The 27173-nt window shown below is 35.4% G+C and overlaps 3 protein-coding genes across 9 annotated transcripts; 2 read left to right on the forward strand and 1 right to left on the reverse strand.

The window, feature by feature from the left end:
- Nucleotides 1–729: 729 nt before the first annotated feature.
- Nucleotides 730–3777, forward strand: LOC117573074 (protein lin-7 homolog C). 4 transcript variants are annotated; one of them, XM_052007721.1, is made up of 6 exons: nucleotides 730–748; nucleotides 825–925; nucleotides 982–1248; nucleotides 1974–2107; nucleotides 2625–2751; nucleotides 2830–3777. In XM_052007721.1, the coding sequence occupies exons 2-6, from the start codon at nucleotides 889–891 to the stop codon at nucleotides 2868–2870; spliced, it is 606 nt and encodes a 201-aa protein (XP_051863681.1). In that variant the 5' UTR covers nucleotides 730–748; nucleotides 825–888; the 3' UTR covers nucleotides 2871–3777. The 4 variants fall into 4 exon arrangements, with proteins under 4 accessions (XP_051863681.1, XP_051863682.1, XP_051863680.1 ...); XM_052007720.1 differs by lacking the exon at nucleotides 730–748 and having other exon boundaries at nucleotides 797–925; XM_034255953.2 differs by lacking the exon at nucleotides 730–748 and having other exon boundaries at nucleotides 798–925; nucleotides 2625–3777.
- A 3075-nt stretch (nucleotides 3778–6852) lies between these two features.
- Nucleotides 6853–8076, reverse strand: LOC117573075 (uncharacterized). Its single transcript, XM_034255954.2, has 4 exons — nucleotides 7980–8076; nucleotides 7718–7893; nucleotides 7504–7650; nucleotides 6853–7438 (listed from the first exon to the last, which is right to left on the reverse strand). The coding sequence occupies exons 2-4, from the start codon at nucleotides 7859–7861 to the stop codon at nucleotides 7181–7183; spliced, it is 549 nt and encodes a 182-aa protein (XP_034111845.1). The 5' UTR covers nucleotides 7862–7893; nucleotides 7980–8076; the 3' UTR covers nucleotides 6853–7180.
- A 1526-nt stretch (nucleotides 8077–9602) lies between these two features.
- On the forward strand, nucleotides 9603–14076 carry LOC117573178 (glucoside xylosyltransferase 2). Of its 4 annotated transcripts, XM_052006992.1 has the most exons (5): nucleotides 9604–9907; nucleotides 10127–10180; nucleotides 10236–10348; nucleotides 11426–11723; nucleotides 13031–14076. In XM_052006992.1, exons 2-5 carry the CDS (start codon nucleotides 10136–10138, stop codon nucleotides 13682–13684), a joined length of 1110 nt encoding a protein of 369 aa, XP_051862952.1. In that variant the 5' UTR covers nucleotides 9604–9907; nucleotides 10127–10135; the 3' UTR covers nucleotides 13685–14076. The 4 variants fall into 4 exon arrangements, with proteins under 4 accessions (XP_051862954.1, XP_051862952.1, XP_034112039.1 ...); XM_052006994.1 differs by having other exon boundaries at nucleotides 9603–10180; nucleotides 11543–11723; XM_034256148.2 differs by having other exon boundaries at nucleotides 9604–10180.
- Nucleotides 14077–27173: the final 13097 nt, after the last annotated feature.

The raw sequence follows: 27173 nt of genomic DNA on the forward strand, positions 1-27173 counted from the left end.
AATTAGTCGTTTTAAAAATAATTACATGCCCAATTGATCTTCTAGAGGTCTTAAAAGAACGACAATAAACCAATGAGTCAACTACTTTTTTTCCTTTTGCAAATAAGATCCGATTTAATATAGAAAAAGGCATTTACTTTTATTTAGGCAAGACAAATTTTCTCGTTTTGCAATTCGAAAGAATCTTGTGAAAGTGAAAACGGGAGCACCGAAAGTGAAAACCGGAGCATGCCCGTTAGATCCGTTTTCAACATTTTGACTATTCTGCAAGTATTTAAAGTTCCGCCAAAACCCAAAGTGTCTTATTTAACAGTATTGTACTCCGCTTTGAGTCGGCTCTGCGGAGCTGGTTCTGCACTAGATCGGGTTACTCGATGCGAAATTAACTTGTTTTGGCAGGTTAAAAAAAGTATATTTTCCGGTTTTTGAGAAAATATGAGGATTTCAACTAAAATTGCTGTCTATCTTCCATATATGTATATGAATCGACAAACGCATTGTACGCTCCTTTATCGGTTAAGAAAGATAAGACATTATCAAAAATGTTACTACCCCAATTTTTCATTCACGAACACGGATTTAATAGAAGGAGAATCTTATTTTATTGATTCGCATTTAAACTAAATTTAAAGACTAAATATCTGTTAAAAAGGTAAAAATAAAAATGTTTTTGCATCCGATATTTGTGTATCGATAGGTAACGCAGAAGTTGCGGAGCTATCTTGACGCATATAAGTTGCAGAGCTTTGTATGTTGAGGATATTTAAGAATTTTCTAAATTTATCGAAAATATTGATTTTACTTTCATCCCTACCACAATATAGACAGCTGAAGGTTTTGGAAAAGCAAACACATTTTTCTATTGAAATAGAAGAGTTCATAGTTAAAATGGCCGAAGTTTCTGAACCACTGACGTTGGCCAGAGGTAAATCTACATTGATCTTCCTTAGTACAGACTATCATTATCAAAATAATTTGCAGATGTAAAAAGATCCATTGAGTTGTTAGAAAAGCTTCAGTCCAGTGGAGATTTTCCGACTACAAAGTTAGCTGCACTGCAAAAGGTCCTCAACTCTGATTTCTTAAATTCTGTTCGTGAAGTCTATGAACACGTTTACGAAACAGTTGATATCCAAGGCTCTCATGATGTTCGTGCATCCGCGACAGCGAAAGCAACCGTAGCCGCTTTTGCTGCTAGTGAAGGGCATGCTCATCCACGAGTCGTCGAATTGCCAAAAACTGAAGAAGGTATGTTGAATATAGCTTTTGGAAATAATACCTAAAACTAAAATATGTCCAAACAATGTAAATTTATCGTGGGAAACATTTAATTATTGATACAGCAAGTGTGTTGAAGTATTAATTTGTATTTTAATTGATATTAACAAGTAAAAAAGCTATCTACTAACCGTTTGTTATATATATAACAATATACTCTGAGATCTATGTATATGTTCACAAGGATAGAAGAACCGACGGACATGGCTATACCATCATCTCTGCTTATCAAGAATTTATATATTTTATGGGGTCGGAGGTGACTACTACCTACAGACAAAGTTATAATATCCTTCTATCTGATAGGTAGGGGGTATGATAACTATGGCTTGATTGGTTATCTGATAAACAAATTAAGTTAACCTGTTAAAAGTTATCAGCTAAGGAAGGAGATGAAGTAGACGAGACAGCAGTGAGCAGTTGTCTAATAATGGAGAAGATACGCCGCTTGTTTATGAAATTGCGAATCTGCGGCAGACCTTCGACGACCTACAATATATTTGACACTTTCCACAAGAACAACCAGGAAGTAATTACTCTAATTGAGATTTTTTTTATTTTTCGTTTACAAGTCACTGAAAAAGAAGGCACGGCTAAAATTAATTCTAAAAAAAGTGTAAAATGTTATAAAAATTACATTATTATATAATTACATTATATATGTATGTATATGTAAATGTCATGTTTCGTTGCAGGTCTAGGATTCAATGTTATGGGAGGTAAGGAGCAAAATTCTCCCATATATATATCACGAATTATACCTGGTGGAGTAGCAGATAGACATGGAGGACTAAAAAGGGGAGATCAGTTACTTTCAGTAAATGGCGTGGTATGTTATTTTGCAATTAAAAACAATTTTTTTTAAATTTTCTCATAGGTATTCACTAGATTGTTTTATTTTCTTGTTGTATGTACTGGAATATGTATCTACACATTGTTTTTTCAAATTAATTTGTGGAAATAGATCAAACTGCGTCAAACATTAAAGCAAATAAGGCGGTTGATTTATATATGTATATGAGTATATATCAAAATATTTTCAGTTAGCAGACGTTTTCATCCTTTTTTGTTTGGAATTTCCAACATGTACTTTCTTTTGACCATGCAATAATCGTTTTATTAAGAAAGAAATATAAAAACTTGATAAAAATTAAAGAAAGTCCAAAAAATCCTTTTCAACCTTTGTCCAATGATGTATTTATTTTCTCTAAATAATTATAAGAATATTTTTCTTTTTCCAGAATATATGTTTACACGTATTCACCCGAAGTTTTAAGCGCCTTATAATAAGGAAAGGTGTTGTTTAAGGGCCAATTCTAATTCTTGTTTTACAACTATTCTTTCAGTCCGTTGAAGGTGAAAATCATGAGAGAGCTGTTGAATTGCTTAAACAAGCAAGTGGATCCGTAAAGCTTGTAGTACGTTATACTCCGAAAGTTCTTGAAGAAATGGAAATGCGGTTTGATAAACAACGTAATACTCGCCGCCGTCAATAAAGTTAGAGTTTGAGTATAGTACTAATAAAATATCGTAACTTATTTTGAAAAACAGGCACCAACAGTAACACAACTAAATTTGTTGTATATAAGTAAGGAGAAGGTATTTATAAATATATTTTCGAGTATGTTGAACGACTTCATGTCTACACTAAAACTAAAGTGTATCGCATTAAAGAACAGACAATTCAAACCATCACGTCACAGGTCTTTTGCAAAATGGAAGGTACGCGTAATGAGATGAATTGCACACTAATAAGAATACGTTGCTGAAATAAAAAGTGCAGTCAAGTAGACCTTTCATATTCATGAAATATATACTATAACATAAGATATATGCAGTTATCGGGCTTCACTTTTAAATTACTTGTTCTTTAACTGTAACTTCAATAAATCGAATATATTAAGCCTACCAGAAATGTCCTGCCCGTATCTGTATAGCAGAAGGAAACACAATGTAATTTTTATATTATTTTGTTTGGTGCACCGCTTAAGTGAATCTGAAAATGTTATTTTTAAGCGCGCCCTTGACCTAGTTAAATTTTATATTTGTGTATTGTTATATTTAAATGTTAATTTTTTCCAAAAATGTAATTTTTAAATGTTCACTAAAATATTGAGCTGTAAGTTTCTAAGAACTTTGATTAGGAGTAAGTCTGGGAAAAGAGAATCAGAGGTAGCACTGTCCATGGGGAAAACACACTCGACACTAAAAACCATATTGTTGTTACCCACACTTCTCAAAAAATTCAGTTTCAACTATCGTTTCTTTCCAAAAACTTAACTCAATAAAAGAAAACCCAATGCCAACTCAATACATTCTGAATTGGGATAGTCAGCACTTTAAATCAAAAACGCCACAGAGACCGATTTACCTATTTAAAGGAAGAAATTACACATTAAGTTATTATTTCAAATAACCCAAAAAAATAATAAATATAAAATTGCTTTTGTATTTTTAAAATGTTTTGTTATATTCAAATAAACAAGTATGAAAGCTACAGTCGAGTGTTTGACTAACTCAATTTATTTTGTTGGGCTAATTAGACCGGCGGGGGGTAACATGACTCTGGTCCAATACATTCCGGGAAATTGGCTTTGAGCAGTGCCTCAAGAGTTTCAGCACTGCTCTCCGTCCACACTTAGTCGCCCGTCTTGAGCAGACTTGGGCTAGCATCCTGCTTGGACAGCAGCTTCCTCTGTCTGGAGGTGTCTTTAATGTTGTCCAGATCTGAGCAGAAGACTCTCCATGAGGTCCTTTTGGATGAGCGGATCACCTGCTTGTTGGTCTTTAGGAGAAACATATAATCGTCCCAGACATAGACGTTGTTCGTCCTCTTAGTAAGTTGAATCAAACTAGTAACCACACCTCGAATCGATGAGAGATCTGGATTTCACTAGGGTGACTTCGATCTTCTCGTCGGTCTGGAGAGCTTGCAGGATTGGCGAAACGCAGGATGTAGCCCTTCTAAGAGGGCGTTTACAGATATTGTCCTGTACCAAGTTGATTGTACTCGGCAGACCTGGCGAGTCAGACTGGAGAATTTCAGCCAGTTCGTGTTACAGGGGTTTCTGAACAGCTCAGCCGTTGAGACTCTGTTAAATGGAATATTAAACTGAATGTACTTATGATCAAAGAAGGGTCTGCTCTGGACTCTCCACTCTCCTACATGGGTGCAATCAGTCTCAAAACTAAGATCTAGCTCGTTGCGAGAAGTGCAACCTACAAATGTAGATCTCTGTTTGTTAATCACAGTCTCTCCTTCACTAATGTCAGGACTTCCAAACGCTATGGTGGGCGTTGGCGTTCGTACCAATAATTATTTGCTTGTTGAAGGAGCAGACCATATCCATCAATCTCCGCATCTCTTGCCGTGAAGCGGGTCCGTCGTAGGATGCTAGCAGCATACATCCTTCACAGCTCTCCAGTACTGTTAGATCGTCAGCGATTTCAACCAAAGCAACATTGTGTCGTCCTTGCATATCAGGATCTTGACGCCGTTTATCCAGCCCGCACCTTCAAAGATGGGTATTTGGCTGTCTGGCGCATTATCCATCCTGACAACAGTGCGTCGATCAGCCTACTGTGGATCAACCGTCACCGCTCTGCAGAGATTTTCCCTGGGGACCTTCCATTGAAAATTTAAGACATAGTACAAAGTATTTGAGATTGTCAGCCAAAGGCACTAAGACCCGATTGCATTCGTTTTGTGCCAGTATTTCCTCAATAACTTCGACAATTTTTATCCGACCCGCAACCAAATAAACTAGAGATCATAAATACTGTAGTTTTTTATTTATGTACCAAATACTTCAAAATTACGCTTGCTATTCGATTTTTGTGAATTTGCGGGGCGAAAGTGTGTGTTCCAAAAAATTTGATCTGCGGGCAGACAACAAGTGCTGTCGAAAATATATTTCTCTTATGGTTTTTGAGATATAACATTGGTGTTCATAAGGAAAGACAGACAGCTATGTCGTCATCAAGAATATACTATAATATATTATATATAAATATAATATTATTATATTGTTTTATATATGCATTTCCTGCTGGCATAATGTTATAATATCCTTCTACCCTATGGGTAGTGGGTGTAACGATGACGATATCTGAAAAAACAAATATTATTGGAATAAGACAAAATTTTAAGACTAAGGCTGGGCAAACGATGAATATGTATGAGCAAACAGAAACAGTCAAAAAAGATCAATTTTTTTTTTTGGAAATCTAAAAAAGTAAAAATATTTTTTGGAGTTTGACAAAATTTTGAAACTTTAAGAGGTGGGCAAACGGAAAACGCAGTCAATACAGTTTTAACATTTTTGAAATTTGTCAAAATTTTGAAATTCCAAAGGGCGGCCAAACGATAAAAATGAGCAATCAAAAAAAGTTGAAAAACTTTAGATTTTCCAAAATTTTGAAATTCTGAAATGTTTTGCAAGAATTCTGCAAAAATTGAAAGTTAAATAAAAATTGTTTTTCTCCTAAAGATCTCACCCTGCCTTTTTTTTTGCCTACATCAGTCCAATGTAATTTTTATTTCCAATGAATCCGGTCAAAAAAACAAGTATTGAAAGATTGTGAATAAAAAAAATTAGGAAATACAAAAACAAGTTTATCATTTGAGCTCTGTTATGAAAAAATTAAATGGATACTGAATTAGGTAATTAACTCCATAGGGAATATTGTTTTTAAGTAGTTCGAAGCCCTTAGAATCCATGAATCTAATACCCTAGTTTTTAGCCTATTGTTAGTCACGGTATTTTTCGAATGTGGGCCTCTGAAAATACGTTTTAGAGTTAGTCAGCGTCACCATTTAATTACGTTCGTAGAAGATTTAAATGTGCGTTAATATGAACAATATAATCGGAGTCAATGTTGCCAAACGTAAAGCACACGACGCATATCTTTCTTGGATCACAATAGAATTTGTTTGATGGCATGTCGTTATTGATGGCGAAGTTCTGAAGTCTGGTACAACTAAACAAACTGATTCCGTCGCGACTGATTCTGCTCGAAATAATTTCATGATCACTCTGGTACATTATACCATATGTTAACCAATCGGAAAGCGTTCCCTCTGACCGCACAAAATGAGAGCATTTATGTTTTCAGCTAGGTTTTCAACAAAACCGACAATAAATTTAAATTATTAATGATAATCAATGATAATTGATGATCTTTGAGTAAAATTGAGATACTATGTATGTCAAACGATGCATATCAAAGTTAAGAGGACTTGCTGAGGCTAATGTCTGATTCTACCACTAGCCATCATGTAATATATTTTATTGAATAATAGTAGCTACCTATTCATTTGTCTCAAAGAATTTTAGCCATGCGGAATTTAATTTAATTGTGCAGTATTTACATCACACAGGGTCAGTTCATATAAAATCGCTTCAGATACTTATGTATGTATGTATTTGCTTGCTAGTATATATTTATAGATTATGTGGTTGAACATAATCTATAATGTACGTACATACATACATATGTAGTTTGCAATTAGCATTCACATTGTCGCGACATTCATATTGTTCTTAAAAAAAAACTAAAATAAAACACGATTTTTTAATATGCCCTCTGATTTTAATAGTTTTAAAACATTTAGAATCATTTGATATCACAATTCAATTTAAGAGGCTAAAACTTAAAATTAAAGAACCGGTGCTAAGTCAAAAACTAAAAAAAAAAAAACATTTGACGATGGCTTTAGCGTGTCACAACTAATCTTTTCCAAATCAGATAAAATACATAAACATATGTGTATGTAAAAAAGTGTTTATCCTAGACGTACATAGATGCCATACTTGTATACATTATTTAAATTAATTTATGAATTATACGTACATATGAATATTATGTTTGATTAGGTTAACAAATTAAATGTACTTGGGTTTTAAGTCGTTGGATATAGCTCTTGAGGTCCAAGTTCTGCAGCACTGGATGCAATGGTAGTAACGCTGGATAAACCCTGATCATAACTTGTACTTGCGCTAACTAAACTACTACTGTTTGTAGTTCTATTTCTATTTGAAGTTGTGGACTTAGTTGTAGAGCTCGATTTACTAGCTGCTGAGTTGGAAGAATCGTTATTTCCCGTGGATGAGGGTTCCTCGTCATCAGAACATTCGACACTAGATATTGAAAAATTATCCTGAAAATAAAATTTGAATATAATTAAACATACAATCAAGCAAACAGCAAATATTTAAATCTTACTGTTTCCCTTTGCGGTTTGTAGCCCAACAACTTTAGCTTGCGTTCTTCTCTCATGCGTGTAAGTCTCATTAAAAGTGTATAATGCTGTTCAACCCGATATAAGCAAGTTTTACAGATTGTTTTAGGTAATGGATCAGTTGGTGATATCTATTAAATTAAAAGTAACACTTGCAAACTGTTTCGTATATGTGCATGAATTTATAATTTTATTTACGGTGATTGGCAAGTATCCATTGATTTTCTCAACAAGACATAACCGCTGACCATGATCTCCATAGATGTGAATGACGGTTCTGTGCATTTCTGAGCATAGGCGGCAAAGAAATCCGGAAATGCAAGCCTTCTCAATACTTCCCATAGTAAAATTATTTCACCAATATTTTCGTTAAACTAGAATAAAGATTTTATATTATCTTAACTACCAAATCGTTAATACTTGTAAAGTCAAACGTTTTTAAAACAATTAATAAAGCTACCTAAACAGTACTAATGAAACCGTCTACAATTATAATTAAATATTGTCATTTGCTTTGATATTTTCCTACACACAGATGCTCTGAGGTTGTATTTTCGATCATCTTAAAATATATCGATATACATATACATTTGTTACTGTATAGTTTTCGCTTATATGTTGGTTAACCTTATAACCGTATACTCGAAGTGCATCTGCTTGAATAATACAATTCTATGATGCAAATTTGTACACCCAACATTAGAACAGCTGAAAATCAATAGAACACAAAAGCTTATATAAATAAATTAACCACACATATAAAATATAATTCTTATATATAATTCTTATATCCATTTCCATTTAGTAGCTTCTTCTATTGTTTTTTTTTTAAGCGCTGTTCCCAAATAACAAAATTTTTACAGTGTCCGTTTTGACATTAAATGACATTAAATTTGGTAAAAAAAACAAGAAGTTTTAGATACACCACTCAAGCATTTATTAAAAAATGCAATTATTCAAACAAACACATTTTTTTTCAATTGCAGTTTTGCGACTTCGCAATTTTAATTAATGCTACGTCTCAGCACGAGAAAATGCCTAACATGCTTCCTCTTTAATTTTTGTTTAAATTATTAATCTCTTTGTTTTGTAGATATGAGTGCGGAATAATAGGTTGTCTATCAGGCATGCCCCGGTTTTCACTTTCGGTTTTCGTTTTCGTCTTGGGACCAAAACCGAGATTTTCGTTTTTAGGTGCTCCGGTTTTCACACGTTTTTGGTCATCGTTTTGCTATCGGAACGTTTCATTTTTTACTGCTAAAACAGCTGACTTGTGTTTTGGTTAAAAGTAAACAACGCGAAAAAATGTCTTTTGTATGTCCAATTTCGTGCGTGGATTGAACTCACATAAGGATATTTTTATCCTGCATTGTTTATTTATGCTTCTCCTGAATGAAATATATTTGCTTTTGTCTTTTTTGCAAAGAAAGATTTGAAACTTTCTTTAAAAAAAATCAGTTGAACGGCAATCAGCTGTTTCCCACAAAAAATGGGGATGCCACATTTTCAATGTATTTCATTCGGGTGTTTTCAACAATTTTTTTATACACTTTTAGCACATAACTAATTAAATTAAATTAATTAATTTTTAAAAAACATAGTTTACCCAACTTTAACAAATTTATCGCCATCCGTTTGATTACACAAGTATTTTTAACTTGCTGTCGGACTTATCGGTCGCTCACCAAAACGAAAATTGTTGTTGCCGACGGCAAAATTTGATATCCAAATTTGAGGTGGGGTCAGATATTAGTCGTTTTAAAAATAATTACAAGTCTAATTGATCTGCTGGCGGTCTTAAAAGAACGACAATAAACCAATGAGTCAACTACTTTTTTTCATTTTGCAAATAAGATCCGATTTAATATAGAAAAAGGCATTTACTTTTCATTTCGGCAAGTCAAATTTTCTCGTTTTGCAATTCGAAAAAATCTTGTGAAAGTGAAAACGAGAGCACCAATTTTTTCGTTTTCGTTTTCAAAACGAAAACGAAAACTGAAAGTGAAAACCGGAGCATGCCTGTATATTTTTGTCTGTGGAACAGCTGACTTGACATCCAGTATCGGAATATCGATACAACGGAACGAAATTACGTCGCAAACAATTTTCATAGCCATATCAATTTTTTTATTAAAAAAAAAAAAATAAAATAAAATTCTATATTTTTAACAAGATAAATTGGAGTTACCAGTTATTGTGAAAAAAACATTTCGAGACTGTGGACGCACATTGCTGGAAAAGGCTTAGCAACAGCAACTACTAAAACATTGTCGATAGTTTCATTTAATATTCATATGTATCTGGTGTTTTGATCTTCTCAAATGTTGTCATTGATGTTGTTTACATTATTGTTGCGAATTTCACTTAGGAGGTCCATCCACCATTTCAGTAAATCAACATACAGAGTTTATTAAAAAGTTTAATTGCAATTGTGTGTTCTTTCTAATGCGTACAAGAGTTTCTGTTTTTTCCAAAAATCTCGTTTTATATCAATGTCCTTATATCTATGCATGTGTGTACATGCATATGTGTATTTATGCATGTATGGCTGCATTTTCTGCGGGTGAACATCTTGTTTGTACAATATGATGGAATTTTATACTTTAGCATTTGAGCATGTGTAATTGGAAGATTAATTTTCAAATATATGTATACAAAATGGTAATAAAAATCGGTTTTATTAATAAAAGAATTTAATATGCTGTTTCTATTTTAGCGGCACTTACATATGTGCTTCTTATGTATGACAGCACTATTAACGCTCTTTTACATATTCAACGAGAGACCTCGTTGGGATTATTTAGAGCCTTTAAAGCAGACTAATAAAATGTAAGTTCTTGAATTGAAGTTGTGAATGTTAGAAATAGTGCAGCGACTGTAGTTTACTGCCAATCATAATTGTTTAATGGTAATCGCCTATCGTTTACTCATTTTTATCTTAAAAAAAAAAAAATTTTAAACAAAATTTAAAAACTTTAAAATATTTTAAAAATAATTTATTGCCAACACCACACAAAAACCTACAGTTAGAAAACAAAGTTTTTAACTGTCTTTTATCTATCTGTGGGATCTACATAGGTGTTCATACTTGCAGACGGATAGACAAAATCGGCACGATTAAATGTATCTGTTGCCTGAATATAATGTGATATTAGGCGAGACGTTATCATTTTTATTTTTATAACCGCTACCCATAGGGTAGAGGGGTATTATAACTTTCTGCCGGCAGGAAATGTATGTAACGGGTAGAAGGAGGCATGTCCGACCCTATAAAGTATCTATATTCTTGATCAACATCAACAGCCGCCGAGTCTGTCCGTATGAAACACTGGCTCTTAGAGACTTTAAGAGATAAAGCTATAATTTTTTTTCGGCAGCATTTGTTATGTTTGCACGCAGATCAAGTTTGTTTCAAATTTTTGCCGCGCCCACTTCCGCCCCCGCAGATCAACACAAATCGAATAACAAGCGTAGTTTTGAAGCTAGAGTCACGAAATTGTTTAAGTTATTAAAGAAATACTTTTGAATGGGCAAAAACGCTGTAGCTTTCTTACTTTTTTTTATATTTTTTTTTATATCCTTCACAACAGCTTTACTTAAATTCTTTGTTTTAATCAAATCATTAAACACACACGTAAAAACATTTCGGAAATTGAATTACATACATATGTATGTATATACGTATGTTAATTAGAATGAATGGTTATTTGATGCAAATCCAGCACCGGCAGCGTCTATCAATGTAATTCATTTGCTTGGTGTGTATGTTAAAATATAAACGAATATATTGATTTTAGGCAGTCAATAAGTAAGTTTAGTCAGGTCAATAAAATATATATTATTATTAAAAAAAATGTTATTACCTTTGTGTGTATTAATAACTAAAATGTCCCTTATCTTTTTTAGAAATAATGAAAAGGGAATAATTCATATTGTTGTTGTTACCTGCGGTCAGCGATCTCAAGAAACTCTAATTATGATAAAGTCAGCTATACTTTTCAATTATTATCAGGAATATCTTAGGTTCATAATTTTCACCGAGGATCCATTAACTGATACCCTTAAGGAAAAATTGTCAGACTGGAGTGAGATTGTACCACAAACGTTTGACTTCCAGCTTTTACCCTTAAAGTTTCCAAACCAAAGTGAGTCGGAATGGAAAACGCTTTTCAAACCATGTGCTGCTCAACGACTATTTTTGCCGGTAAGCTTAACTTATACAACCAGAAAACAGTTCATTAAAAAGAGCGAAACACTTAAGTGTATATGTACTTTTGTCGCAGTCCAGTATCCCAAACAATTAGTTACGTTGTTATTTTTTAATAGTATCTATTGGTTACGAATATTAAAACGCGAAATTAAAAACCATTCTAAAATTAAAGGAATATGTTGTATCTTGTCTAAATTTCTATCGAAAGTAGATTAAACTTAGAAAAAAATAAAGACAAGCAAACGATCACAAATCAATACGCGAGCTTTACTTCACAACAAAATGTATTAACATGCAGGAATAATGGAACTTGATAAAATTGTGCAAGTTTGGTAAATTTTAGTAACCGAGAATTATCGATGTCTAAAAAACTTTGGGCTGCTTTCGCTATCTTTAGTTAACAATTTTCTTCCTCTAAACTATTGGTTTGAAGCTGACGAAATTGAGACAGAAGTCAGCTGCAGAATTTTATTTTTTTCTCCAAGTCACTGTAGCGTTTCTTTTTTATGATTATTATAAATATTTTTGACGATTTTCAAAACGTCAACGAAGATAAATTCTTCATTTAAAAAATTTTGAGCATCGAATTAGTTTTTTACTATCGCTTTAGCTAGACATTGAGAAAGAGGCTCTTAAATGTGTTATTAATCTTATGGACTTTAAATACTGAAAGCTCGATTTATAGGGTTAAATACCATTATCATAAATACATAAATATTAATACCAGTAGTGCGATAGGTAAAGCTGCCCCACACTATTCAATGCATATTAATAAATGTATTAAAAAATATTTATATAAAAAAGTTTCCGATCAACATTTAGCATGTTAAACATAATATATGATCATTATTTTTGGCCACCACGAATAGCTGTTTGTGTTTTGGATCCCTTGAATTTTATATACATTTGCTAAATTCAATAAAAAAATATTTGATCAAAATGAATTTTATTGTGTTGATGACGCTGTGTTTTTACAATTTAAGTATACGAAATGTAAGTAAAGTATCCTCTGAGAATAAACAATAATAATAATATATAATAATATTGATTTTTAAAATAAACCACGGGTATAGAGTTTTTTTTATAGAGTTGTCATACTTTCGGAAGCGTTATGAAAAGCTTCATTTATGTGCATTAATAATCGCTAAAAAAAATTGAATGTTTTAATAAGTATTATCTTCGCCAAATATTGCCTGATGTTTTTGTTGAGGAACGTGCATTTTACCAATAAAATATTTGTCATAAGTCGTGGTTAAAAAAACTATTAACTAGCTTAATTTATTGAATTATTTTTTCCATAGTTGTTACTGACAGAGGTTGACTCCCTACTATATGTTGATACCGATATTTTATTCTTATCGCCGGTTACTGATATATGGAAATTTTTCGGAAGGTTTAATGAGAGTCAAATTGCTGCACTTGCCCCAGAGCATGAAAATGAAAACATTGGATGGTACAATCGTTTTGCCCGACATCCATTTTATGGTCGACTTGGAGTGAACTCTGGAGTTATGTTAATGAACCTCACAAGAATGCGAAATTTCAATTGGGAACAACATGTCCTGCCTATATATAAAGAGTACAAACTACGTATTACCTGGGGCGACCAAGATATTATTAATATCCTATTTTATTATCATCCTGATAAGCTACATATAATGCCATGTGAATATAATTATCGCCCAGATCACTGTATGTATATGAGTATTTGTAATACTTCTCACTCTGGAATCAAACTTTTACATGGTAATAGAGGATATTTTCATTTGAATAAGCAACCATTATTTAAAATAATTTACAGTGCTATTGAAAGTTATCAATTAGGTACTAACGTATACACAAATTTTCTCATGCCTCTACGTGCATCACTGAGCGCCCAAGCTGTTAATGAATCCACTTGTGGGAAAATTGCAAGAGATTCGCTTTTGGTGGCCAATTTTATTTTTGAAAATTAATTTAAAATATTTTAATCGTGATTAAATTTATAACAAGTAACAATCTATACACATATAGGAAATTGTTTGTCTTGATTTATAATTGGCTTATAATGTACATTTGCTCCCTTTTACCTTGCGTTTGTTGTAGCCAGTGTTTCCTTTTTGCAGACTGCAAACTCAGATGTATAAAAAACTCAATTAGTATATGTACTTATCCGAACTGGAGTGTACCGTCCGTATTGATAGATGATAATGCTCTTATTTGTTTTAGGCGCTGCGTAAGATTGCAATTTTCATACGAGTCTATCAAATATAAACAAACTGATTATTTTCTCATGTTAATCTTAAGATTTTTTTAACTGTAATTCAAAATAAAAATGATTTATCTACACCTAAAATAAAACGTGCAAAACTGTTTTTGAATACTTTACGAAAACTTTATTTTGTATTTAAATTTCGCTTTAAATTTAAATTTAAAAATGTTGTGATTTTTATTATTGTTCTTTCTTTTTTTGAGATTTTATGCAAATGCTTAGTTTTCGCTAATTCGACGCAACCACTGCTACGGTGAAAGAGTGCGAATAACTAAAATTATCGACTGACATTAGCCAGGTAGGATAGGCTTCCCCTGCTAGGGGCGAAGCATAGACCAGCGGAAGTCCGTAGCTGTGCCGCTGAAAGGTATCTTTGTCTCAGAATACCGTAGATTAAGATAGGGCAAACAGGTAAGCAAAAATATTGCGGAAAGAGTTGTTTAAAAAATAGAACAATGTAGCTCGCTTCTCACTTTGCCATCTTCTCGCTTTGCTCATCGCTTCTCGCGCGCACTCTGACATCAGCCTTAGGCAGGAAAATGACTTTAGAGCCCCTTCAAAGAGTGGGGATATGATACCATGCGAGACACGCCGAATAAATCTGCGATAGTCATGGAATAATCGCAGTTTTGGTGACTTGCAGCATGGCTGGCGATAGTCCATCGAGACCGGGCAACCTGACCTTCACAAACGAGGCCATAGTCGACTTTATTGTATCAGTTGTAACTTGGAAAGAGCTGCTAATCGCTATTCACTGTTCCGCAAAACTGAGATTTGAGCAGAGCCCCAAGAGGTGATGACTTGCAGCATTGATGGAGATAGTCCATCGAGACCAGGCAACCTGACGTTCGCAAAAGAGTTGATAGCCCAATTTATTTTGTTGGCTTAATTAGACCGGTAAACGGTAACATGACTAGAAGACTAGAAAAGAGCTGCCAATTACTATTCTCTGTTTCAGTACATCCTGGGAAATGGGCTTTGAGTAGCGCCTCAAGAGTTTTATCACTGCTCTCCGTCCACACTCGGCCGCCCGCCTTGAGCAGACAGGGGCTAGCAGCCTGCTTGGAAAACTGCTTCCTCAGTCTGGAGGTGTCTTTAATGTTGTCCAGATCTGAGCAGAAGGCTCTCCATGAGGTGCTTTTGCATGAGCGGATCATCTGCTTGTAGGTCTTTAGGAGAAACATATAATCGTCCCAGACATAGACGTTGTCCGTTCTCTTAGGAAGTTAAAACATACTAGTGAACTCACCACGAATCGATGAGAGATCTGGATTTCACTAGGATGACTTCGATCTTCTCGTCGGTCTGGAGAGCCTGCAGGATTGGCGAAACGCTGGATGTTGCCTTTCTAAGAGGACTTTTACAGATATTGTCCTGTACCAAGTTGATTGTACTCGGCGGATCTGGAGAGTCAGTGACGTGCCTGGAGAATTTCAGCCAGTTCGTGTTACAGGGGTTTCTGAACAACTCAGCCGTTGAGACTCTGTTAAATGGAATATTAAACTGAATGTACTTATGTAGCAGGGTGCTAGCAGCACACATCCTTCACATCTCTCCAGTACCACCACGATTAGATTGTCAGGTAGGTAGTAGATGAGCTTGTAACTCCTTCCTTACAAGGATGGCAGTTCTCCATCTACTTACCGTTGTCAGGACGTAAAGATTGATTGGACCAAAGCCGCGTAGGCGGACTCTTCTTCTAGAGTCAGGAGCTCCGCCGAAGTCGTTTTCGATTTATAGAGGTTGAGCTGCAGCGCATTAGAGGCTTACATACTCGCGGGGTACCGTCTGCATGGACAGTTCCTCCCGCACCTCCTCCGTCACGTTCGTCAGGTTGAGGGGCAGGGTGTCGTCGGTCATACTTTCTAGACTGAGATCTACCTCTACCTCCCCTGACCTTAACGTGTGAGATCGTTCGGATGGCTTTTTTTGAGACGAAGGGGTCTTTTACATTGACAATCGAGGGCTCAGCGCAATACCCAAGACGATCGAAGGCGTGAACTCCCGCCACGTAAACGTAGTTCAGGATTAGGATGCGACTCATAGCACGTGTTGGGAAAACCTGTTTCCTTTATACCTTAAAAAATTCTTACGATTAATCATATTATCTTATCAAAACGTAGGAAACTCCACAAACGGTGCGCAACGCCGTAAACGTAAGCGTCTACCACGAAAACACGTTACGAAAAAGGATGGGAACGTGACGCAATACGGTTAATAGCCCAATGCTACATTCAAGTTAATCGAAGAATTGTTTTTCCAATTATTCATATTTCCAAAATTCATATACAAACCGAAATGTGAATATTTGGAAAAGCTTATCAACCCAATTCGAAGAAGAAGGACGAAAACGTATGAGGTTCAAGATGGATCTAAAATGCGAATATTCACTCATCTCAATAATCAATTTGAATAAACTCGAAATCGTTTGAATACTATAAACAAGACTTGACGAACGTGCAAAAAAGGGCGGTAATGCAGTGCAATGAGGAGGGGAGCACAACGTAACACCAAGGTGAAGAACACCCACCGACAATCGTTTAATGATCAATTTTGCTCGGTTTACATCCAGAAACCTAAAGCCCTTCAAATCACTTCTAGTTTGTGACATAATAAACATTGTTAAACAATATTGAATATTTATAACCAACAAAAAAACAATAACAATGAATCTAGACAACGTCAACAACATCAATGGGGAATAATGTTATTCCTGCCAACATTGCCTACTAGGTATGCAATGGAATTTTCACGACCGCACCGAGTTGCATAAATACAACTCTATCCTACTGGTGAACAAAAGAATCAAGCAAATTGGTAATGGATATGTAAAATTATGAAATTCGAAAAAAAGTTTTACAAAAGAAGAGAGAGACAATTTATTGTTTGCCGGTTATTCCGACACTAGAAGTTACAAGAAAACAAAGATGAGCGAAAGCTTCTGACTAAACTGTCAATGAGCGAAAGATGAGCTAAAGCTTATGAGAATGAAGGAGCTGATATTAGGATTCCTGGTGAATTCCCAAATGATGGCTGGCTTAGCACTGATTTCTCATTTGGAAAGGGTTATGATTTCTCACCTCTCATCAAAATACAACTTTAAGTTGTTTGCTGAGTATAGCTAGTAAACCAGCATGATACTCAACTAAAAGTAAAATCGTACCAGAGCACAAAGTGTCTAGCTACGATTGGATCCAACTACCTCAACCTTTTCGAATCACATAAAAATGTAATGTGTGGGAGCTCTATGTTTATAAATGTGATCCGATGAAATGCTCTAAGCATTTTGAGCTTCCTCTTAAATTAAAAAATAGAAAGGTGGTTGTTATGATGTGTTTTGTTTTAAGCGGGCAATTATATTGGCCCTCAAACCAATTAATAGATCATACCATTTCAATAGCTTTTGTGTTGACAACACATTATCTACAACAACAAAGTTTAACTTCGAAGAATTAACATTCCCGATGGAAATCCGGAAAATAAAAGAGTTCACTCGCCGAAACCCTTACATCATCTTCAAATCGATAAAGTAATTGGACCGCTTTACTCCGATGGAGTGGAAAAGGGTATCCACATTCATTTACTATATATCGACGGACCATCTGCGGGTATGTCGTCGTAAATACATTCTATAAACTAGAAAGTATTACATTAATTATTAACATTTTTAATAACAGTCTACTTGCATGACAATTGGGTAAATAGCGAATTAAACAGATTCAGTCGGGTGGTTACAGAGGAACCTAAGAAAGATGAGATGATTTTCTTTAAAAACCATAACCGCCAGCTGGAGGTTCCTTTCGACGTGTGTGCAGACTTTGAATGCATAATGGTACCAGTAACCTAAGATGTAAGTGAAAACACAAAAATTATTTATAAGCATGTGTCAGAGGCACTTGCACTACATAAAGTGTGCATTTGACTCAGGCTTAGATAAGTTCGTTTCAATGACAGGAGGTGATGTCGCTCGCACTTTTGTTCAAAATATATCGTCCGACTTGTCCGATTTATATGAGAACCACATGAAAAGAGTGGTTTCAATACACATGATTCATGTCATAATGACTTACATAGATACTTTTACGAAAGCGGCCAACTGGCACATTTATAAGAGTATTTTAGATAATGATAGAGTAAAAGATAACTGTCATTTTACAGGTAGATTTAGAGGTGCAGCCCATAATTTTTGCAACATCAAATACAAGACGGATGTTTTTAAACCAGTATTCTTTGATGATTTCTCAAAATTTGATTCTCATTTATTTGTGAGGGGCAATTAAACTTATTAATTTGAATAAGGAATTATACCATCCGATTCATGCCCTCTAGTCTAAACACACTTGCAGAATAGTTAGAATTGTATTTGAAGACTGATGTTTTATTGTTAACAGACGTTTTCCAAAATTTTAAGTAAGTTGTTCATCGATTTATATTCTCGAACCCGCTTATTATTACACAAGACCAGGATTGTCGTGGGATGCTATGCTGAAAACTACAGAGATCCACCTCGAGATACTCACTGACATTGATTTGGTTAGACATATTCAGTGTGGAATTCAGGGTGGGTTGGTACAATGCAGTCATAAATATACAAACCACACATATATAAAAGATTTTGATCCTACTAAAGAATCAGAATATTTAATGCATGTATGTAGTGTGTTCAAATGGCTAGAACCGAATCAGGTTAAAAGATTTAATCTCGAAAATATTCCAGAAAATAGTGAGTATGGAAACTAGAGGTTGATCGGGAATATACATACTCACTCCACGACGATCACAATGATCTGCCATTCTGTCCAGCTAACAAGCTGCCATCAACCACTTAAAAACTTCTAAGTTGATAGCCGATAAGAGAATAATATCATATACTACAAATCATTAAAACAGAGTTTGAGACATGGCTTAAAATTAAAAAAAATTCACATCCTTCAATATCGTCAGAAAGCCAAAAATAATTTTGAATAAAGATTTTTTCAAATTATTGAATAATTTTGTGTATGGTAAAACCATCGAAAACAGTGAAAAGAAGGTGCGTATAATAACGGAGTGGGACTTTCCAATTGAAAATAGGAAAGCAGGGCGCCCCAGATTTTTTGTGTTAGAGATTTAATATCAAAATCGAATTTTCATAGTGCATCAAAGTTCAGAGCAACTATGTATGCACTTCAAATAAAGAGGTTACGCAACGTTTGTGAGAAACCAATTTATTTAGGATTTGTAGTGTTGGAGTTATCCAAATACACACCTGGTGCTACTACCACTGTTGCTACTGCTACTGCTGTTCGGTGTTGGTCGTCGGTGCGATTGGGTATTCTTGGTGGTGATGTAACTGTTTCTGTTACTGCTGGTGTTGCTGTGTACTAATGACTGAATGATATTTTCCTTCGAGTGGCTGGCTAATTGTATACTTCTCACTTTCCTCTTCCACTGGTGTTTTGGAAGGTGTTCATTATGTAAGAATATTTTCTTCGATTGGGGGGTTGACTTTTTACCTGTTGCTTTCATCGTTGGTACTTTAAGTAATGCTTCTGAAGTGCTAGAGAAGGATAGCTAATTCGCTCATAAGTGTCTTCCTACAACCAACACCTAGACACCGACATAAAAACAATTATAAATTTTGTTGAATGCGTTTTTGTTTTCGAATAATTCTAGTGAATGATGTATTATATTCCTTTTTGTATGGTTGCAAATATAATATAAAAGCCAGTTCTCAATGCAAGCGTTTTCTTTTTTTATTATGTCTCTTGTGTTTCTCTAGTTGTTGTTTAGCAATCTTTGCATTGTTAATAATTTCTGCATTACCTGATGCTAAACTACCCACAGCGCTCGGAGCTATTAAAATTGGGACATTTGGGTAAATTTATAATCCATGGAATAACAACATTTTTCCTACATGCCATCAAGTTCGATACTGCTTTACGTGCAACTTTTATTGCACTCAAGATATCAAGCGGTTTATTCTTTTTCAATTCCTTTGTAACCTTTTGGATTATTGTAGTCAATGATGTTTTCACTCCTTTCTTTCTCTCTTGATTTGATCCCATTCCAAATTTTTTTCTTCGTCTTCGTCATGTTTGCTACAAAGTATGCTGCTGCTCTCTCACCAATACTATTGTCCAACGCTTTTACACGATTCTAAGCCCGATCAATTAAAACAACCTCAATCAACCATCCTTTCCCATTGCAAGAAATATCTTTCTCATTAACATGCATTTTTTAAGACAAAAAAAAAAGCATAGTAGTACAAAACGTTGAGGGTGGTGGACAATAATCAACAATTTCGACATAGTGTTTCGCTACCCAATACAATTAGAGCATTAATAGTTGGGCCAAAAAATTATGGATAAGCCAATGTGATGCTTAGACTTATAGAGAGTCCCAATGGTATCAAATTTGAAAATAATTATGTAATTTCTAAGAGTTTATACCAGCCCAAATATGAATATTTGGAAAAACTTATCAAACCAATTCGAGAAATGGGATATTTTACGTTCTCTGGAATTGATGCAGTTTTAACACCACAGGCAGCTAAACATAATTCCATTATTACATTTGATGATGTGGCATGTGAAAAGCAGGATAATATCCGAAACTATTTTTGTATGGAAAGACATAAGAATATTGATTCGTTCTATTTATGTCAAACATATACACATATTCCGAAACATTTAATACATGTCAATGCTAATTTTATTATAATGTTTAAACAAGATGATTTGAACATGTAAACAGTGATATGGATTAAAATGTTGGGGGGAGAACATTGGATTTCTACTAATCTCTAATGATGATGATATGAAAAATGGACTTGGATATGGATATAAATCTAATGATGTAATGATTAAATGACAGACTCAGAATTCAAAATGTCTTCACTAACATGGAAACACATCAGTTATAACAGAAAATGTTTTGCCACAAATTGAATTAAATCGAAATTATGAGTGTGCTCATATTGACTTTCACACATACAATTCTATACCAAACGTTGATAGAGGGAACAATCTATTTCATATTGGAAATAAAGTTGTAGAATTACCTGTTGGATCATATGAACTCGAAGATATTGCAACATTTATTATTGATGTTCCTATGATTCGTTAAAAATTGAAACCAACAACAATACACTGAAAGATCAAGTTACCAATAGAAAAGAAACAGTATTTTTTAATCGCGAATGAAGTATTGGAAAACTATTTGGATTTGGTAAACATATTCTAAAACCGCACAATAATGAAATGTATGTGAGTAATAGACCAAATCACGTGCTTCATGAATTTGGAATCAATGTCCAGAATATAAAATGAGCATTACACCATGAAATTTGAATTATTTAGCTATCAACACTAGAGAAATAAACACGCTCAAAATACGGATAACTGATCAGGAGGGAGAATTAATCAATTATTAATTCAGAATGATTATTTATAATAAAAAGCCGGCACATCACCTCACAACTCCCATTACTAAATGTAAAATTGACATGAAAAAATCATCATTATCATCTCGAGGAGCATCATATCCCCAACCTGCACTATCATTAACAAATAACGTCATTTCAAATGAATGAAATTTTTTTTCCGTCTGAGAGTTTTCTCCACTTTGAAGGGACACTTAATAAAATAACTAACCAAAATACGAGGAGTACAACTAACACAAATGATGTTACCGGCTTGCTTAAAAATAATTGCGTGGCCTAATTTTTGGATGAAATAAGATATGAATTGATCGAATGCGAACTGGATATGATACAATTTACCGGTATTACAACATCTCTGAAAAACTTTTTATCTATAGGCCAACAGGAAGCTCTACTTCATCGTAATGCCGGTCGGAGTAGAGGAGAGACTATCACTTCCGGAGGACATTTCAGCTTTTCTATACTACTGAAAATGCTAATGGGATTCGCTGAAGATCATAAAAAAGTTATATTAACTTGTAAACATGAACTCAGTCTCTTGCTAGCTAACAATACGGACGATATGTTTATAAAAACAGTCGGAGGTGATTCAAATAAAATTGATATACAGAGCATTAGTTGGAAAGTACCCCTCCAAGCGACACTACTAAAATTAAAATGTTCAAAAGTTCAAAATGTAGTCAAAAGTGGTTCTAAACTTCTACTTTAATATCGCAGCTCGATGGTACAGGGGACTCATCATGTATGGAAAGATATGCTAGCTGCAAATAGAGAACGTCCACGGCTTGCAGATATTAGGTATAGGTATAGGTAGAACCGGCTGCCCCTGTACGGGACAAAGTATAGACCAGTGGAGGTCCGTAGCTGTACCAGTGGAGCGTATCTTCGTTTCAGAAGTCGCACAGTATGCATGCATTTTTGGCAAAAGCGTTTAGCGACTCTATTGCTCTTCTGCTATCCAGGATAATTTTGGACTTGACCACATCAGAGTGCATTGATCTTATTGCAGCCTGGCTGTCAACAAAAATATGAATTGAGTTGTGATTGTGTTGTAAACCCCGAGCCACTTCTGCAGCCTTGCCAATGGCAAAAACTTTCGCCTGGAAGATGCTGCAATGGTCAGGGAGTTTATAGGAGTGTTTGGAGACCGGGTCTGGGCAGTATACGTCCGCACCGACTCCTTCATCCATCTTCGACCCGTCGGTGAAGAAGTTGAGGGCTTCGGGAATGCATAACCCTTCCCGCTAGCAGTCCGGTTCCACGAATATCGTGTTTATGTGGTCAGTACTGGTAAGGGGGATAGTACAGTCCAAGTCTATACTTGTCTCCCTACTAATGGCGCTGTGACCGTAGCCTAGTAGATCCAGATTGCCTGTTGCAGCAATCCTAAGGGACTATTTTGCGGCTATGGAATGCGCGTATAGGTTCAACGGTTCGATACCAGCTATTACCTCGAGGGCTTTAGTAGGCGTCGACCTGATAGCGCCTGTGACACACGGTAGCGCTTGACGCTGTGTCCTTTCCATGATGGATAGGTACGTCCTTTTTTCCGTGGCCTGGCACTACACTAGAATACCATAGGTGAGGATAAAGCGAGCAACTGAGATGTATATCCACCACATAGGATTAGGAGACAGGCCCCAAGTGCAGCTAAGCATCTTTTTCGGCATGTACAAGGCTCCAGTGGCCTTCTTCACCCTTTCTAGCAAGTTGAGCTTCCATGTCAGTTTGCTATCTAGGACCACACCACAGTGGGCGATTTGGTCTCGCTAGCGGCATTTAATTAATAACTTCTATACTAAAATAGATGTCTTCAGTAGGTTTTTATACCCGCAACCCATAGGGTAGAAGGGTATTATAACTTTGTGCCGGCAGGAAATGTATGTAACAGGTAGAAGGAGGCATCTCCGACCCTATAAAGTATATATATTCTTGATCAGCGTCAACAGCCGAGACGATCTAGCCATGTCCGTCTGTGTGTCTGTCCGTCCGTCCGTATGAAACACTGGATCTCAGAGACTATAAGAGATAGAGCTATAATTTTTTTTCGACAGCATTTGTTATGCTTGCACGCAGATCAAGTTTGTTTCAAATTTTTGCCACGCCCACTTCCGCCCCCGCAAATCAAAAAAATCGAATAACATGCGTAATTTTAAAGCTAGAGTTGCGAATTTCATATATATACAATAATTACTATAGTAGTTATGATTCCTAAAAATTTGGTTGCGATCAGATAAAAATTGTGGAAGTTATTAAAGAAATACTTTTGTATGGGCAAAAACGCCTACTTACTAGGGATCTTAGTTGCTTTGGACGACAATCTGGTACATTGTGCCGTCTTTGACATATTTTCAATGCGGTACTATATCGATATACCAAATATGCCATTTGGTATATTTTTAGTATTTTTGCGGTATATTCGGTATTTTTTGAGAAAAATATCGCAAAATATATTTCTTTTATTCAAAATGGGTAGCGGGTATCTCACAGTCGAGTACACTCGACTGTAGCTTTCTTACTTATTTTTCACTGATCAGAGAAAAGTCATAGATTTTTTAAGTTAAAAAAATTTTTTTTTAATTTTTTTTAAATTTAAAAAAAAAATTTTGTTAAATATAAAGTTTTGTTTTACTTTTATTTTAATTAAACTTAAATTAACAAATTTCATATATTAACTTTATATAAAAAATGATGGGATGAGGTGAAAAAATGGGATGACTTCTGAGTGTCAGACTAAAAAAATATCCCTTTTTGGTACTAAGACTGTGCCTCAAAAGTACCATAGTTTGAAGGCTAGCAGGTAATAGCAGTTCATATTACACATTTTGGACGCCACTGATTTACACTTTCGGCTAATAAAAGAGTTAGACTGAATCCACTTGAATCCAGTAAGTTCGACTCCACGAAAGACAGGTGTACGCTAATCCGGACTCGTTGTTAATACGCTGAATTACCATTACGTTTTATGAGCTACACATTTATAGACCGGTCACAAACATTGATTTTTTTTGTAATACATACCTTGAAGATAATAAAAAGCCAAACTTTTAACAAATTCAATAAAAATTGTAAATTTCCGAGGAACTTGAAATCAATGCGCGAAAAAAGAAAGAATTTTGTAGAGCTCATTGCAAAATCATATGGTGTGTTTGTCCGTTCACAGCTGATGATCAGCTTATCGTAGAGTTTTTAAAAACTAATCAAAGCATCTGTTATCGATATGTGAAAAAATATTACGGGTTTTTTAAATTTGAAAATTTAAATTAAATGCCGCTAGCGAGACCAAATCGCCCACTGTGCATAGGTATATTTCCTTCTCATTAACGATCGTCTAGTGGAATATACCCGACTGACTGGATTAGTTCAATTTATCGTATAATGATTTCTGAAAATATTTCTTCATTTACCTTTTGGAAATCATTACAAGTAGACGTCTACGGATCGAAAGAAATTTTAAAATGTACTTGTCTGATAACAAAACCAACTCCACAACTCATATTGCAATAAAAGAACTTATAGCCGGAATAAATTATTTTATGGAAATGTTTAAGGATACAATTTTTCCTGAACACATGGAATATCTAACAAAATCATTAAAATATTTTAATAATAGAATATGTGATGATCCGTTGGATTGTAATGCCCATGAACTACATTTCACATCCTGCTCTTGGGCTCATAATGATGTGGAGAATGTACTCGATACATGTTCCTGTCATTTCTACACTGTTCGCTCACAAAAATAAAAAAAATTTTAAAAATGTTAATTTAGAGAATCGATCCTAAACAATGTATTTAGAAATAAAATTTTAAATTTATTACAATAAAAAGAAGAATAAAATATCTGTCGGCGTCTGTTAATGCAATGCTGTGTGCTCTCTGTTAGCGATCGCTTGCAGTTCGATCGGCTAATTGCCTTTTACTCTTGAATTGTAATCTTGTCCGTGGCGAAGATGGACCCTTGCTCCAGTCACGGCAAATGAATATTAAGTGGTTACATATATGCAGATATGTACCATATCAATAAACAAATTAATTGAAATTCGCGTGTTTTATTTATAAACAATAGACGTCCAAAATAAAGCTACTAAAAAGCTTTGTGGCGTGATACGTATACTCTCGCTTAGTGTTGTGAATGCAATTGATTTTGCATAAATAATTATTGAAGTGCCTAATAAACAATAGCAATTAGTGAAACATTCAAAGTGCAAAGTGCTCGAGAGTGCGAAGAGATATATATGTACATACATATGCATATACATATATTTAAAAGAGCGGTGCATTTCTATTCTTCCATTCTCCGTTGTTTGCGCATGTTCGCCGTTGCTCCGTTGCTTGCGTACCTTCTCCGCTCTCCGTCGCTTGTCCATGCTCTCCGCTACTCCGCTGTCACAGCTGCGTGCATTTAATCTTGCTGCCCTCTCTTATGCTTTCGGTGTGTGTTATTTAAATCAGCTAATCAACTGATTAACTTTGAACTGCTGCTGTGCTTAAGCAACTCGCGCGCGAGGTTAAGCAAACCGCGCGCGTTTGTAATCGCGGTTTTGACGCGTTTTTGTTGCTGCGCTGTACAGTAAATTTGACATACAAAGTGAGCAATTGCCATTTAGCACAAGTGCGGTTTACTGCTAACAATGGAAAATTCTATAAACGAGCAAGCGACTACTGTCGAACATCGCGCGCGGTTTTTCAAGCGGAAGGTTTTATCGCTCTATGATAGACTTGTAAGACTCGATGCGTCGCTTTCTGAAGCTAAGCTAGCTCCGTTTAATTCATCTCAATTAGCAGTACGTTTGGAGCTATTAGAACGTGCTCAAGCTTCATTTGACTTAGCTCAGAATGCGTTAGAGGAGATCGACTATAATGAGATCGGTAGTGAAACGCGGGACAATTTCGATGAGCGTTTTCTTGAAGTGAAATCGCGTGCTCGAGCGCAATTTGACAGTCGTGAACGCCAATTGATTCGGTCGTCCACATTGCGGCGTGATGAGACCATCGACCTTCGGCTAATGGCCTCGGTGCCCGCGCTAATAGACGTCGTCTACCCGAGCTCAAACTTCCCACGTTCGGTGGAGGTTATACGGAATACGCGAGTTTTTGGTCAATGTTCGAGTCTGTCATTGACAAGGACAACGACTTAGATGATGTTGAAAAGTTTCAGCATCTGCTATCGTATTTAACTGGTCCAGCGTTGGATGCAGTTCGGTCGTTGGAGATATCGAGGCCCAATTATCGTGTGGCTCTGGATATATTGGATAATCGGTTTAACAACAACTGTCTTGTGTTCCAGTCACACATCAAGGATCTTTTGGGTACCAAGAAGGTGGAGGCAGGAACATCCGTGGCCACAAAACTTCATGAGTTATGTTCACATGGGGGCATTAAAGACTGTGGGCCGTCCAGAGGAAATTGCAAACAGCATTCTCATTTACGTGCTGCTGCAAACGCTGGATATGAAAACTCAGGCGGCGTGGGAGGATAGCAGGGCATTGGACAACTCTGCCGCCGATAAAGTGCCGACTGCTACTGAGTTTTTCACGTTTCTGGACGAAAGATGTCGGAAGCTGGAAAGTCTGCAGTACGCTATGGTCATTCACACAGCAGGCTCACAGTTGGGAAGGAACTTTAGCCATAACGGCAGCAGGAAGGCGTTTGTGGCCCAAACTAGCCCCAGCAGGGCAAATGTTTGTATGTTTTGTGACGCGCCTGGTCACGGCATATATTCCTGCCCGTATTTGCAAATTTGTCTCCCTTCTTGAGGCAGAAAGAA

This window comes from Drosophila albomicans, chromosome 2R (assembly GCF_009650485.2).
Source record: "Drosophila albomicans strain 15112-1751.03 chromosome 2R, ASM965048v2, whole genome shotgun sequence".
NCBI lineage: Eukaryota > Metazoa > Arthropoda > Insecta > Diptera > Drosophilidae > Drosophila > Drosophila albomicans.